This window comes from Vespula vulgaris, chromosome 2 (genome assembly GCF_905475345.1).
Source record: "Vespula vulgaris chromosome 2, iyVesVulg1.1, whole genome shotgun sequence".
NCBI classification, from domain to species: domain Eukaryota; kingdom Metazoa; phylum Arthropoda; class Insecta; order Hymenoptera; family Vespidae; genus Vespula; species Vespula vulgaris.
The window spans coordinates 3,026,992-3,044,626 of NC_066587.1; the positions used below are offsets into that span (position 1 = coordinate 3,026,992).

The 17,635-nt window shown below is 32.4% G+C and overlaps 1 protein-coding gene across 11 annotated transcripts in view; it reads left to right on the forward strand.

The window, feature by feature from the left end:
- Nucleotides 1–17,635, forward strand: part of LOC127072813 (neurobeachin) — a 195,799-nt gene that overhangs the window by 88,353 nt on the left and 89,811 nt on the right. For all 11 annotated transcript variants that reach the window (XM_051013551.1, XM_051013553.1, XM_051013548.1 and 8 more), the window contains 3 exons: nt 16,163–16,289; nt 16,481–16,581; nt 16,790–16,885. In XM_051013551.1, coding sequence (XP_050869508.1) covers nt 16,163–16,289; nt 16,481–16,581; nt 16,790–16,885 — 324 coding nt within the window. The remainder of the gene's footprint in view (nt 1–16,162; nt 16,290–16,480; nt 16,582–16,789; nt 16,886–17,635) is intronic.

Below are 17,635 nucleotides of genomic sequence, written 5' to 3' on the forward strand. Positions count from 1 at the left end.
GTACGTCGATCATTCTCGTTTTTTATGAGAAAAATAAAAACTATACGATCATGTCATTAAGCTCTAAGAAAACAAATCGCTTAAAATTTTACAAAAAAGAAGAAAAAGAAAAGAAAAAGAAACTATCGCTTATTTTCAACGTTTATCGTCATCACGATCATTGTATAGTTTTTTGATTATAAGTTATTATTATTGTAGGCATATAATTCACGTTGATCGTTTATGATATTTTGTCTTTTTCTTCATTTTCTTTTTTTATTATTATTTCATTGTCGAAAGTAACCATTTACTACTCTTCCATCTTTTATTTCATTCTTTGGAGCTTCTCTCATCTCTCGAGGGTACCTTTGATTTCCTTCACTTTGCAAGTATAACTATTTCAAATCCTATTGTAACATTATATAACTCTTCGTACTACTGTCTCTTATTCGATTTGAAAAATTTTTCAACTCTCACCGCAGAAAAGGTTAGTGAAAAAGATGATGAGATGAAAGGAGGTATATAGAAGGAGATAGAGAGAATAACAGAGAGGAAGAGATCAAATTCACAAAAGTTGATTATATTTCAAGAATTAAAAGATCTCCCCATTGAATTTCATTGTAAAATAATTTTAATATATCTAGAAAAAGGAACGGCTGTTCGAACGATTGCATCGACTTTACTCTCATTCCATTAAAACGATGATACAAAAATGTACGGTCTATCTAAATATTACTAACACATATCAACGGATAAAAAAGTTTTGCTCTTACAACGAGATATCGTATGGATATGTATGTGTATGTATATATATATATATATATATATATATATATATAATATATTATATATATATATATATATATATATATATATATATATATATATATGAATGCATGCAGATGGATAGGTAGTAGATACGTACGTCTGGTCACTTTTATGTAGAGCAAACCATTCGTTTGCGTTTTTTATCTCGATTCATGATCGGACATGTAACGCGTTACCTTTGACGATTAAAGTCGGATATATTCTTTGTAAATATATCTCACGAATACCAGATTCATGTACAGATACGTTTAAAAATAAAACGTAATCTCAGTAGTCTTTCAAATTAATTTCCTTCGATCAATAGTTTTTTACAATATTTTATATATACATATTTCAGATATTAAGCTATTTTTCATTCAAAAAATTAAACGAATTGAAATGATTTATATTCCAACGAAGGCCAACGATTTTAAATGATCGAATTCTCTTAAGAGAGCAAAGTAATCAATCAAGAATATATTTATCTATTAGCTTTTTGTGCATATAGATTGAAAAAATGAGGAAGCTTCGAAGAAAAGAATATAATAATATATAATCGCGAGAGGATTTCAAATAATCGATAGTTTCGTTGAAAATAGAAAGAGAGAGAGAGAGAGAGAGAGAGAGAGAGAGAGAGAGAGAGAGAGAGAGAGAGAGAGAGAGAGAGGAGGAATATGAAAAAAAAAAGAAAAAAATTTGCAAGATCGGAACTTCTGAGAGCCATTTTCTCTTGATGATGGATTATTCCGACATCGAAAATAAAAACTTTAAAACAATCAACGAGAACTTTATTGTATTGACAAACAAATACTGCGTTATTTCATTATGCTTTATTTTCGAAATGTTTGTAAGAGAAACAAAAAAAAAAGAAAGAAAAAGAAAAGCTACAGTAATTTTCGTTTATTTTAAAGTTGGTAACCACAGTCGTTGGTACTCACTATACAAAATTTGCCTCGTAGTCGAGCTTTCGACGTAATTTTATTGACTGTAATTTGAAAAGGCAGCTTCGTGAACAGACTGCTATGCTTTACCTATGTACCTTCACGTCTACGGATATACGTTATAGTACTACGTTTGAACGTACATAGGTACGTATATTATTAACATTTCAAAATGTGCTTACGCGCGTTCCTTCTTCCATTTTTTTTTGCTTTTTTTTTTTTTATATATTTCTATCATTTTTTTTCTTTTTCCTATTTGCAATTTCGAGTCACGCAACATATGGATTTATCTTTTACGTGTCGCTTTTAAATGTTACTCAATCGAGATCTAGATCGAAACGTCTTGAAAATCGAAAATGATTACGTAGACGCACGGTTATATCATTTTGATCGGAATAACGTATCTGTCTTTCCTTATATTTTATTTATTTATTTATTTTTTTTTTTCTTTCCAAGAAGGAAGAAAACGTGATGTTTTATCTTTCGCTATTCTGTCGGTTTCATAAAGAAAATGGTAGATATGTTGGAGGATACATTTCTGAGTTTCAGCTCGTCCTTCCGGTGAAAGATCATCGGAGAGGAAGAAAGTATTTATAGGATCGTTCGATCTTTCTCAATCCCAGTAGAAGTATCCGCCATAGAATCTACGCTCGGATAGACGTTCTTCATGACGGCACGCACTCGCTGAGAATGAAAAAGATTTTTCTTTCTTCCGTTTCTCGAGAGAAACGAGAATCGCCCGCATCCTTTTTCTATGCTTTCCGCGTGAAAGAAAGCCGCGGACTCTATCGTGTGGAGAAAAAAGAGACACGAAATAGGAGTGTGGGAGAAGGGAAGGTAGATAAATTGACGTCATGTAGAAAAGGATAACATAGGTACGAAACGAGTAGGCGGAGTTCGAAAAGAAGAAAAGAAAATGACGGTGACAATCGAGTTTTCATTTTAACGTTAACAGGTTCTACGATCGCAAGAGAGATAAAAAAATTAAAGAGAAGAAAAAGAGAGACAGAGAGAAAGAGAGAGAGAAGAGAAAATTCAAGTTCTCTTCTTTGTCTTTCCAATATTGTCTTTCTTCGAAAAAATCGAAAGAAAAATTTCGCAAGTTTCCTCAAGTCTGAATCTGAGACTTTCATGACTATAGCAGATTCGAATCGTCGTCGAAGTGGCTCCATTAACTTAAATCACGCGTACCTTTCTCGTTTCTCCTTCATTTCTCTCGTGTTATTCTCCTTTCTGTCTATTTCTTTCCGGCAAACTTATATACATAGATAGTACGTGATTACGGTAGACAGAATAGAAGACATTTACATTTTCGTTCGAGTCATCTTCTACTTTTATACGCTAGTAACTAGTAATTGTAAGATTTGCCTTATTCATAGATGAATCGAGTATTCGTTCCTTTCAAATTTTCTTTCGTTATCGTTAAGTAACTTTGTCTATGTAGTTTTATATAATTCATGTATTTACATATATACATACATACATATACATATATATATATACGTAGGTACTACGAATAATATATTATACAGTTATATACCTTCGCGCAACATCAAAAACGATCGATATAATCCGCTTTTGCATTCTGTAAGCGGGTTTTCTTCACTCAGATATCACATACGTACGTTCGAGTGTTACATCGCGCTCGTTCGACCGTTAAAATAAAATCTATTATCACTTTCGACGTGTTTTATTTTTACAAATGTTTTTTTTTTTTACAAGTTTTATATACCTCCGAAAGATTTGTGGTTCGATCGTAAAATCATTCGCATGGAAATTTCAAATCCTCATTTGATGTTGAATAATTTATTACGCATTTATATGCATTTTTAATATTGTTAAAAAGTAAAAAGGAAAATACAATAAGATAAAGAAAAATAAATTGAGATGAAAACGTGATAAAATATAATCACATTTGACAAAAATTATAATCGGTAATAACCCAAATAGTATTTATTTATACTATGTATATGATACGTAGTTTATTATATATGCGTACATACCTATATCTGTAATTTACAACAAAAACAAATACTACGACGAAATTAAAATTGTACAATAGGGCATATCGATGAGCTCTAGTGATTGTTTACATATACACACATATATACATCTCGCTAGTATACGCGAAACAGGCTTGACACCAACAACCTTGTTTAAACTGGAGCACTCGTAAACAGATCTTTGTCCTTCGGTCAAGGTTCTCTAACAGAGGAGCTTTCGCTTCTCATTCAGTCTTTGTGTAACCTCCGAGCAACGTACAAGTAGGATCAAACAAAGGAATATTTGATCAGAGCCTGAAGGTAATTTTTAATTTATTCCTATCCATTTTATGCAGTAACAGCAAGATCACAATTATTCGCTCCTCTTATTTCTACATATTTAAAATACGTTTTTATCGACTTAGATAATAATGATTAATACGAAAATAATTACGATAGGATCTTACGTAACTTATACCTATATACTGATCTGCGTCATTTTACGTTTGTATCTGCGTTTCAATTTCCGTTCGCAAGGATCTTTCGAATAATGCTTTTTCGCACTTATGTAGACAAAGAAAAGTTATAGTAAAGATAAAGAAAGACGCGATGGTAAATACATAAAATTTGAAAATTTTGTCATGATTCACCGCAAGGTTCAGTGATTTCGTAGATAAGGTTAGCGAATTTCAATTTACGAAGATGGAAAGACTCGAACGACATTGGTATGTCTCCAGATAGGATTTAAATTGCATTTTGATGCGGACTTCGTACAGCAATCACAATGTAACGTGGGAAGCAATGAAAAGGAAAATGAGCTAAGAGAGAGAATTAGATCGAGCGTTTGCGAGAGAGACAGAGAGAAAGAGAGAGAGAGTAACATATTTTTTTGACTCACCAGTCATAAATTTCATCTCATTCCTCTGGTTCCCGACCAATCGCATAAACTTAGTTACATTTTTACATTAACGATCTTTTCCCATTTCTCTTCGATGATTTAACGTACTGAGATTTATTTTTTCAATCTACAGAACTTGCGAAACACTTTTGGAACTCGATAGAACGTAACTTACAGCAAAATTTTACGATATTTCATAAGCTTACAAATGGAATTAATGAAAATGTATTCGTTGAAATTTGTTAAATTTATTAAATTTATTTTTATGCGCGCACACATACACATTTATGTAATTACATTTATTAAAATTTTCAATGAATATCACGTAATAATAAAAATCGATTTGATGAATAGAATCGAGTAAATATCTATTGAAAAATATTTAGTCGCAACAAGGTGACCTTTGCATTAGATATTTAGCGTACTTTTTCAATGAATATCACATAATAATATTTTGTCGTTAATAGTATATAATAATAAAATTCGATTTGATGAATAAAATCGAGTAAACGTCTATTGAGAAACATTTAGTTTAGTAGATAAGGTGACCTCTGCGTTAAATATTACCGTACTTTATCTCTATTGTTATATTAACAAATCTATTGCGATCAATACGCAAAAGTGACGATTATTTCTATTAGTTTTCGTTCTCTATAAAATTTTATTAAGATACCTATAATTATAGACAATATATTTTGATTAAATTCATTCATTAAATGTAATGAAGATTATCATTAATTGGATAAAAATTCAATAGTATCGGGAAAAGCGTTAGTTTAACAATAGATTTAAGCTTGAAGGAAGATTAAGAGCCACTGATTTAGAGAGGATGTTGGATACCACACCATCGAAGAATCCGATTCGCGAGGGATAATTGCGGAACGTTAGCGGGCGACATAGCGAACGTAGTTCCATTGTTCTACGCTTGGAATTGGCAAATACGAAACTAGGAAGGAGCGTCCTTTACCTGGAAATGAATCGATGAGTCGAGGACGCGTGATTTTGATGAACTCGTTAATGAGATTTGAGATTATATGAGAAAGAGAAAATCAAGAATACATAGAACAATTAAAAGACGTTCATCGTACGGTCGGATAACGATCGAACGTATTAATATCGAATAGATATAATTTTATTACTTTATTTCGAAATTATATTGTCGTCGTTTCCATATAATTGTTCGATTAAAAGATAACAGGCACAGTTAGTTAGTATTTTTAGAAGAGCAATCTTTAATATACCTTACCACCTCGTTAAAATCTTACATTTTGCTACACTCGTTACGGATTCACTTAAATTTCGAGATGAAGTAAAATTTGCGCATGAAAAGCAAAAGGGACAGAGACGGAGAGAGACGAACTTTCTACGATCTCGTTGAAAACTTATTATATATATATATATATATATATATATATATATATATATAGCGGCGTCATAATAATAAAACTCGAAATACACATCTTTTAGAAGAGATTCTTCGTATTTTCACGGATCTCTTCGTTCGTTAATATTCTTATATCAAGTTTAATAGAAACTCGTGTATTACGGACAACTCGAAAGTCTTCTAAAATTTAACAAGAATATTTCAGAAGTGAAAAGCAAAAAACGTAATAACAAAAAGGAAATATTAAAATTTCCTTTGTTAGTTATTAAGTTGTAAAAAACAAGTGTAGTAAAACTGCGAGAGCAAATAAGGATGTATGAATTTTGTATAACAAATAATAGCTGTCGATACGGTCGAAGAATTTTCGCGAAGCGTCGTGCTGGCATTCAAAGCTCTTGGACGGTAATCTTTTCAGATTTTATTTGAAAAAGAATTTTCCAAACTTCAATTTGTCGATTTATATATATATATATATATATATATATATATATATATATATAAACACACACATACAACATTCACTTGACCATTTCATTCGACAGAAAGCTATTTTTATTCGTGTCAAGAAATTGCGAGGATCGTACGTATTACTTAGATTTTCTTATGTGTTTTCTCAAACGTATTCTTTATCTTGCAAAGAATATTTCACTTCGATAAAAATCCATCGTATTCATTTTATCGAGATATATCATGAATGGAAATAACAAAAAGGATTCGCAAACTTCGACGATCTCGAAGAAGGTACTTACGTTCTTCCGGAATTTTCATAAGAGAAAAGTAATCCTCAGTTTCTCGAGTGATTCGCACGCGCGATATTTCGAGATTACTTGGTGAAAATTCCTAAGAAAATCACCTTTGAATCTTGGCGACAAGTAATTTCAAACTCCTCAGTCAAAAGGAAAGAGCGTGCAACCACGACGGTCTCTTCTTGTTGACAACAGGAAACTCTCTCATAAAGCTTGCTTTCTAATTTATTCCAAATTTATTAGAGAAAGTACAGAGTCGCGCGGAATCGCATTACGGAATTAACTTTTCGAACTTCCGAAGATTCCATGGTAACATCACCCGATGAACTTTCAAAGAAACCTTTTCTCTTCTTCTTTCATCATCCCTCTATCTCTTTCTCTTTTTTATCTCTCCTTATTCTTCACTCCACCTCAAGTAAGCGATATCAATCCAGTTAATTTTATTTTTCCTAAATGTAATCACAAAAAAGAAGATTGTCCGTAATTAATATTAATTATTTTAGACCGCTCGTTGATTTCTTACGTTTATAAATTTAATATTAAATTTCTGATATCAAACTATCTTTTTCCAAGCGTTTTATCAAATCGTATTTTTATTTTTTTAAATCGATGCGTCGTCTAGGAAAAATGGAGAACAAAAAAAAAAGAGAGAAAAAGATAGAAAAATTTGATTCGATTTAACGTAGTAATGTTCAATCGTCTTTGCGAGATATATTGTATATATATATGTGTGTGTGTGTGTGTATATATATATGTGTATATATATATATATATATATATATATATATATACACACACACACACACACACATATATCTAGGAAATTTCATGCTTCACCTGCCGACCTACATGATTACGTAAACATATTGATTAGGATTCAACAGTCACAGGCATCGAATCGTCTGTGTACGATGGAATCAACAGCGCGCGACGTCATTGAATGCGTCGATACTACCACATACATTTATATACGTATCCGTATGAACGTGTGAACGTGTATACTCGGTCTGTGGACAAATTGAAGAGTGACGAGGTATTGTTACACGTTGAGCGAATTACGGAGAAAAGCTGAGAGAATGCGAGAGGGATGTAGAGATGGATGGACGAATGAATGAACGAGTGGATAGAAAAAGGGAGTGGGAACATTTTTGGAGATCATATATATATATATATATATATATATATATATATAATATAATATTTAGTAAAAAGAAAAAATAAGGAAGAGTAAGAGAGCATATAATATTTTTAATGCACAATTTATTTCTCTAGATGTAAGAAAAAGGAGTATATAAAAAAGTAAAATTTTATTCGAGATCGATCGAACGATCTATGCGTATGATTAATAATGTAGCATAAATACTATCCCTTCTAAAAAATTATCTTTCCATCTTCGTATTCTTCATATTTATGATTATTTTATCTTTATTAATCAATTATGATTCTTCGTGCTTTGAGTCAATTTGGAAAGAAAATTAGAAGAAAGTGAGGAAAAGGTAAATTGACGAGAGCGAACGTAGTTGCAAGACGTTCCCATTTAGGTACTTTGTAAATGTTGATTTATATTTGGAAGATTAAATATTCGTGAAAGATAAACAGTTGAGGAAAGCAGTTGAAGTGATCTCGTGTTGTTTTCCTTTGCTTTCTACTGAAGCAGTAGCAGCAGCAGCAGCATTCTGGGAGTCCATTCGTAAGAGTAAAAGTTCCATTCAATTTCATTGCTAAAATTTCATTGTAAATATGTAGTAGCGGTAGTATTTGAAATCTTATTCGCATCTATATTACCACGATATATACATATATTCTATACGTTTTTCTTTTCTTTTCTTTTTTGCAAATTTATTTTCATAACAACGATGATTATAATATTAACGAAATTTGCGAAGAAGAAGAAAAAACGAGGAAAATTCAGAACGTCGAAAGAATTTTTCTAAATGAACTCGAGAAAAAATAACGAGGATAAAACATCGTATTAAATCAGAACGATACATAGTTTTAAAAAACGTACATAGTTATTTACGTCCGTACTTTATCGTTCGTATACCGTAAGGATGTTAATTGCAATTTACCGTAGCGACGTATCAAACTCATATTTTTTTTTTATTTTTTTGTTTTCTACGTAACTCAGATAATCATAAGATTTAATATTTGCCAAGATAGAAATATCGTTTCATTCTTTCATCGCTGATTTCTTTTCAAGGAAGGTATACGAGGAAGATTATATAAAGTTAAATATATTTATTTTTCTCAATTACAAACCACCATATATAGTTTCTCTACGTATATATTCATTTCGCATACGGATTCACCGTTGCATTACGGAAAAAGGGAAGAGCGAATATTTATTAACGTTGCCTTTGCTAATGAAACCGTCAAACAATTAAATCCTTAATAATTGCATCGCGAAATGTGTATTAACGAAAGAGATAGAGAGAATGTGTATTACCGAGAGAGATAGAGAAATAAATAAAAAGAAATAGATATACAGTGTAGTAATTATCGAAAAAACACTTGTACTTTATCACGGAATGTATTGTTTTTACTTCTCACATCGTAGAACGAATCGGTAAAAATAATTATTTTCCAATGGATTTTTAATATTTACGAACGTTTCGTAAACTCGATCATTCGTAATTTTCTTTCTTTCTCGTTCTTTCTTTCTCTCTCTATTTGTACATGTATATATATGTGTGTGTGTCTATTAACTTTTAAAAAACTAGTTCGTTTTGATCCGTATCTCGCCCTATGTAAAATTCATGTATGTTCACTACTGTCTGTCTTTCTTTTTTTCTGTAGCTCGCTTCTTTTCCACCAAAAATTTTTTTGTTAGCAAAAATATAACATTTCAAAGCCAGAGTAACGTATTTGTTTAAAAGAGTGATTTCACGTATCGCAGAACACTCGGGTAATTACTTTAGTAACGTCAAAGAAAGAAAGAAAGAAAGAAAGAAAGAAAGGAGATAAAGAGAAAGGAAGAGAGAAGGGTGGAATGACGGAAGAAGAGAAAAAGGAAAAGAAAGAGAGGGTAAAAAAGGAAAAGAAAAAAAGAAATGTACAAAGAAAGGAACCATTCTTCCGTACAACGTAAAGTAGCGTCATTAGATGAATTTTCTATTATAAAAGACCGAGCGGTCGACGACGAGACGTGGATCAAGGGAAAAGGAAGAAAAAAAAAAGAAAGAGAGAAAAAAAAGCGCGCGAGTACTCGAATTTCTCTGTGAAGGAGAGGCAAATGTAACCGGATGAACGAGAGCTATAGAGGAAAAGATAGAAAGGAATTAAGAAAAAAATCTTTGTGTTTCTTCGTAGATATTCGTATATCGTGCAAATATTCATTGCATAAAGTGGAAAGAAAAGTGTGTGTGTGTGTATGTGTGAGAGAAAGAGAAAGAGAGAGAGAGAGAGAGAGAACAAAGACGAAGTCAGAAGGAAAGGAACTTTTCAAATTAATTAGCGTTAAAGTCGAAACTCGAGAAAGATCACAGGCTCGTAATTTTAAGGCATCGTTGTCGGAAACGTCAAAAAAAGAAAAAAAGAAAAGGACGAAAAGAAAAAGCTACCCTCTCCGTTGTTACAAAACTTCCGTGTTTGACAAATTTCTATGTTCAAATAAAGCTTTCGTTGTACCTTAGAGTTAATAAAGGTGCATCGTAGTCATTACGCTTAATAAATAACGATCGTTGATGTGAATGTATAAGTAATTACACATACATGCGTATACTTTCTTGTACTACAGTTGGTGATTAATTAATATCTCTTTTTTTTTTCTTTTTAATTAAACTTAACGCAAAGAAAATAACAAAGGGTAAACTTTAAGACGAACTTTTGGATCTCTTATCGTCCCTTTAAAAAGGAACTGAAAATTGATACGCGATAGATCTTGCTTGAAAAATATCAAGAAAATGTAGAAAAAACAAAAAAAAAAGAAAAAAAATACTCTTGATCGAAATATCGCAATAGAAGTTTTGATATCGACGAAATCATTTTTCACTTTTCAATTCGCCTAGGTCGAATACATACAAGAATAATTAATTATAACCGCGAATTCGAATGAAATCGAGTTAAAGTTGAAAAAAGAGTTGATTAAAAGGAAAGTTTTAAAAATGCTCATTGGTACGGTTTAAAACGATAGAACAGAAGTTTTACCGTTTATTGTTGGCTCGTTCCTCAAAATCAGTTCCTTTTTGTTTACCTCTTTTCTTTTCTCTTCGTTCTTTTCTCCTTTAAAAAGAAAAAAAAAAAGAAAAAAAGAGTAGATATATCCAAACCAAAGTAATTTTATCTTTTTCTTCTTATCTTTTTCGTTATCTTTATAATTCCTTATTATATATAATCCCTATCTTAATATTCCTCTTCTTCTTTATCTTTATCTTCTTTTTCATCTCTACTTATGGACATTCAGATCTTCATTATTTCCATAAAATAACGACCCTTTACGTAAACCCTCTATGCTCTCCATTCATTGCATTCTATGAAATGAGTTTCGAGTCTCTCCCCTCTCCTTTTCATCCTAACACGCATACATTCTAGTTGTGCCATCTGCTAACGGCAAGCGTCTTACTTGTATGTACTTACTTGTTTCATGTAACAGCAACTCTAGTACATAATATCGTCGTACGTAGTGCGCCTTTAAGACCCTTTAATCCTGTAGTAGACGAAGGGAGTATATATGAAATATGAGTCTGACGTAGTCTTGAAAATATAATCGGATGTTCGATATCAAAACCGTGAGGTAAAAAATAAAAGCATAATCATACTGTCCGATAATTTGCGCAAATATTTATATCCATTGCGATCAAGAACACTGGTCATATTTTTCTCTCTCTTTCTCTCTCTTTTTTTTCTTTTTTTTTTTTTTAGATTGCAATCATCGTACAAAATTAACGAGATTTCTCGTTTGAAAATATGCACATATACCAACGTGTTTTGAATTAAGCAGGCTTTTGAGATGGAATCGCCCAAAGGGAATATTTGGTAGCAATCTATCCGATTGAGTTAAAACCTTTAACCCTGCTGTTTCGTAAGCAGCTTACGTCGTTACACGCTTGAGAAATGATCCGTAGCTCTGCAAGCTCGATAGAATTAAACTATTTCAAATTCCAAATGTTCCGAGTTAAATTAAATATAGTTGGCGTATAGAACGCGCGTTATTACGTCGAACATTTACTTAATTTTTAATCTTATTAGAATAAAGATTACGTTTAGATATCTGGTATATATCGTCGAATAGAAGATACATATATATTGAGAATATCTATATATAACCTACGTTATATTTGCCATTAGAAATATTATATATCTATATCGATCAATCAACGACGAAGATCGATCCGATAGAAATTGCTCTGTGAGGAGAAACATCAATTATTCAGACTTGGAGGCTTGTTTGAGTTTAACAGCTAAGTATCGACGAAATATCTAAGCTCGGATATTCGAGAATATCCAAAGGCGCAAGTCCCTTTGTGTTATTACGTAATCTATAATTTAATTCCGAAGGAGACATCGTCGATGGTGATCGTGCACGGAATACAAGTCTGACGAAGCTAGCGAGAGAATCGTGGATCGAGATCGAATTGGAGATCTTGGAACGGTATCAGATCCGAAACTAGAACATAGTCTTCGTTGTCGTTGTAATCGTCCTCGTCGTCATCGTCTCCGAACGAAGGGCCACTCTGATTTTATAAGGGATTAATTAATACCGACTTTGTAACCGAGATTCTATCTAGTTCTTTGTTTAACCTCGTTTACCGTCTTTTCTCTTCTTCTTTTTTGTCTATCTTGCAAAAATGCGATAATGTTACGATGTATATATGATACATATATATAGAACAGGTGTGAACTTTTCTCTGACCTCTGTTAAAAATAAATTACGGACGTTAATTGTTCTTTCTATTATTTCGAATATTAATTTCTTTTGAATTTCATTTCAATGCAATCCACATATATCCGTAGAATTAATTATAATGTAATGTCGTAATTAATCAACCTTTTGCTATACTCTTTATTATTGGAATAATTTCATTTGTAATTTTTTAGAGGGAATATATTGTTAAAATTTGTACTTTTGCGATGACGTCATTTGGGATTTTTTTTTTACATTTTTAATTCGATTTAAATCTGCCGGAGTGACGTGAGTGTAAAGAAGGAGAGCAATAGAGAGAGAGAGAGAGAGAGAGAGAGAGAGAGAGAGAGAGAGAGGAAGGGAGGGAGGGAATGGTGTACCAATGAAACTCGTGGTAATTAAATATGCACCGTATAACTAATCGCTTTTGTAATTAGCAATTAAGTGAAGATCCAACGCGAACGACTTTTTCCAACGGAAATTACTTGAAATTTAATCAACGCTCGCTCTCTCACGCGCGAGTGGACATATTCTAAAGGAATTCGTTTCATTTCGCAAGTTCGTCAAAAACCTTTGATTTATCAGACAAATAGGATATTTAAACGTATATATATATATATATATATATATATGTACAATCAAAAAGTATGCTTCAATGTCATAATTAATCATGATGGCGATCAAATTCGAAGTCTAAAGATGTTTTATTTAAATAAATTTATAAAACAATCAAAAATAAATTTATAAATACAATATACGCAAATCGTAATATACATTTATCTCTTTCAATTAAAACTCGTCTTGGAATTTTTTTTTCCTTTTTTAGATTATTCAAATCATACGTCCGAAAAGTTTTTATTGGTATATTTTTGATTGCAAAGGTTGCGATTATTTTTAAAACGAACGATAAAAAAAGTTTTGAACGTATGTTGGTAGGTATTTTATGATGCAAGAAATATGCATGGGTAGCAATGTTCGTGCTCGGTTCATTGTACGTTTCAACAATGCGCTTAGATGACAGTAGCGAGTGGATTTATTATGAAAGAAGTAGGTTCTCCGTTGTTGCCACCTGAAATTGTGGGATTCCACTAGAGAAAATTATTACTTGAGTGAAATATTACTATCGTTACGTACGTACGTACCTACATACATACCGTGCACACGTATTGTCCTGAATTAAAGAAAAAAAATACGTTTTTATTTTTTCGAATAATTTCGAGAGAAAAAACGCTGCTGGCGACTGATTTGAGAACATTGTATACGTTTCACTGTACAGCATTCGTGGAAGAATAAGTCACAAAACTGACGGACCATCGAGAATCAGAGCTGCTACTACCTACAACAACTACAACGGCAACAGAAGTAACGTTGAGGCGAGTTCGAAGAATGGCCCTCTTCAATGTCGCAATCAGGCTTTTAAAAGCCATGCGGCATTGCCGTTGTCGTTGCTGGCTTTTAGCGTGATACGCTCGTTGAAAAGTGGGTACCCGTTGAACGAGAGCCACCTCCAAAAGTGCGTTTTAATGCACGATGTGAAATGGGGATGGTCGTGAGTCGACTAACCGAAGGAAGAGGCAAAAAAAAAAGAAAGAAATCAAAATTGAACCGTCTTCGAAAAGATAATTCTCCTAAGATTCTACTTCAAAAATAGCTTACGTGAGAAATTTATAGATCAATAATTTGGTCTATAAATGGGACTGTTTAAATAACGATATGTCGTTTATTAATATTTCATTCGGTTATATATAATATATAAATTGTTATAATCAAAATTTTTGAAAGAACTTCATGTATATATATATATAATTTTTTGTTTACATACATAATAAAAATTTTTGAAGGATTAACTGTATCGTATCCTCGTATCTTATATTTTTCTTCTTTCTTGTATTTTATTCCGGTTGTAGTATTTGAAATACGACTAAAATTTCAGAACAATAAACTATATACCAATGGAAGGATTTCACTCGTCGCAAATAATACAGTAGTTAAGCTGTCCGTTCGAGTTTTAAAGAGCTCAGGTAGGATATAATAGGCGGTATTATAAAGGATTAGACTGATATGTACTTACCAGCAGTCCGATTTCGCAAATCTTGAAACAAGTGAGGAGAAAGAGAGAGAGAGAGAGAGAGAGAGAGAAAGAGAGAGAGAGAGAGAGAGAGAGAGAGAGGGGGACAGAGAGAGATAGTGAGAAATAGGAAGAGAAAGAGAGAAAGAGAGGAAGGATGAAAAGGAAACGAACACATGGGAAAACCACTAAATCGGTTCTGGTTTATCCTTTAAAGAATAAACATGTTTCGAAGTTAGATCTAACTACTGACACTGATAGTACCGCAATAGAATAACGACTAGTATATCAAACTGTTTATGTTCTCGAAATCTGTGGATAAACCACGTTGTTAATTATTTATCTTGTGGCTTTACTAAAACATATTCATGATTTTTATATTATCGTTATGATTTTATAAACGATCTAAAGAAGATTAATCTTTTATTTACTATGAAATTACTAACACGCAAAGCGATCGAGACAATGATAAAAAACGCTAAAAAAAATAGAAACAAGGAAAGCATCGTTATAAACACACCCAAATGCTACTGTTTTTGCGGAAGTCAAATGAAACTATTGGCCAGGTCCAGGTTTCCGTACGTAAAGAGACCGTGTGTACTCGCAAATACTAATATTGAATCTACGAGAAGGGTCGCGTATGTTTACTAATCCTTCGAGATTTCATTAATACTAGAAACCATTTACACGTTAATTGAGCTTACTTCATCGTAAAGAGCTAGTCGTTAGAGTGTTACGTGTGATTTCATTTGGCAATGATCCTATATTGAAGTATGTATAATAAATTTTAACTTGTTTTTATGATATATCTTTATTATATCGCAAGGTAAAATTGACATATCAATAGTCCATTTATAATATGGTAAAGGTAGAAATATTTATATTATTTATTATAAATAAGCGGAAAGTGTGCGCACGGACGCACGCGCAATAACGATTGCAATGCAGCAATATCGTTAAAAGCATACCGCAACGTAATATTCAGAGACAATGTTTGTATCGAATATCGATCGAGATTGGCTTCGTTGTATGCAAATTCGTTGGATTAGCTTCGCTGCAGTGAAATATTTTAGTAGCTCGGTAATTTCGGGGATAATTACACCACGGCCTTTCCCATTTTAATCGGTACTATGCATTCCTTCCAATTTTATTCTGATTGTTTCCTTTTTCTCTACGAACTGTCGATAGGCCCGGATTGTATGTTTGAAACAGAAGATACGCAATTCGAATTGGGATCGAGCAAATTGCATTGGGAATTCTCGGCTGCGTTGGATAATCATGATGTTATTTTCATGAAGGTTAAATCAGATTTAATTGAGAATGCAAACCACCGAAGTGAAAGAGAAGTGTTATAGGTGGACGATAATTACTTTAAAAAATAATTTATCCGTATTGAAAAAGAAAAAGAAGAAGAAAAAAAAGATAATATACGTGGCTGTATTAATCGCTTAAATTGTTTTCGTGAATCTCGTGGTTTCTTGTATTTTAACAGACGTGTTGTATTTTATGTTTCAGGCCGAAATATGGAGCGTATTTATTGCGATTTTAAGGAAAAGCGTTCGGAATTTACAGGCATGTACAGATGTAAGTCTTATAGAACACGTGCTGCATCGATTATCGCGAGCGGAGACTGTTGTTGCAGGTAAATTAGATACTTTTTCTTCATTTCAAAATATTACGCAAATTTTCTTTATGAGTTGCAAGTGACGTTGAAATATAACGCGCAGTATTACGATTTAGATATTAGATTTTATAACCCAGGAGATTTTATGCGGTCAATAATGTCATGTATATCTGAATAAAATTTTTTAATTTCTTAACCTTCTTTCGCAGATTTATTGATCGATATGCTCGGAGTATTAGCGAGCTACAGTATCACCGTGAAGGAGCTGAAACTTCTCTTCGGTGCCATGAAAGCGGTTAAAGGGAAATGGGTAAATTATTAAAAATTTTAATTAAGACTTTTAAAGTAAGCAACGAAATTTACTGAAAGTAACTTTTGTAAAAAAAAGAAAAAAGTAAAAAAAAAAGAGAGAATTAAAATGTTTCGTCGAAGATTCTATTTTCTTATTTTTTTGCTTCTTTTTTTTCTTTTTTATAGTGCCTTTTATAGTTTCATAGAATTATACTTTCGTTTTACAGCCGCGACATTCGGCGAAACTCTTGAATGTACTTCGTCAAATGCCGCAACGAAACGGGCCCGACGTATTTTTCAGTTTTCCTGGTAGGAAAGGATCGGTAAGTGAATCTTGATTTCTTCTTTTCTCTGTAACACACAAAAGTAATGTAAACACTCGAGGCACACGAACGATGTGTCCTTTAGCAGAACGATTCCTTTTTACCTTACAACTTCATCGAAGATGTTATTCGATTCTAAACTCTATCAAACTTCGGATAAGAGAATTCACGTTGTTTCGTGAAACTCCCGTTTCAACTAACGTCGTTTAAATTCGACAGAGTATCGATCCCTTCTAACCACAGCGCGAGACCTTAAAGACGAAGCCTTGTATTGAATCTCTCGAGAATCCTGAGAATCGAGATTAAACCGTATCGCTATAACGAGGTATTATCGATTACCGTACATTCAGCAGTGGACTCATGCAGTTACGATTACACGACGCGTTCGTTATATTCTATTAATTAATCGACCATTAGAAGACGAAGAAGATAAAAAAAAAAAAACAATTTTAATTATTTTAATCCCCAAGAGGTAATTACGTCGATACGTTCGATCGTATAAAAGTGTAAAAATATAATATCCGTAACTTGATATGGTATTAGGGGATAAAGATCTCTTTATCGAAAGAACATATTTGATAAAGCATTTATAAAATCAGTATCACTAAATATTTTCATTGTCGCAACGTTCAGTAAATTCTTTAGACAAATTGGAGAAGATTCCGACGGAAGAAAAGTATTCATCGTCGTCTAATACAATAACAAACTTGACGTGAAGTTCGCGAAGTTGTGAGACACGGCTTGTCAATT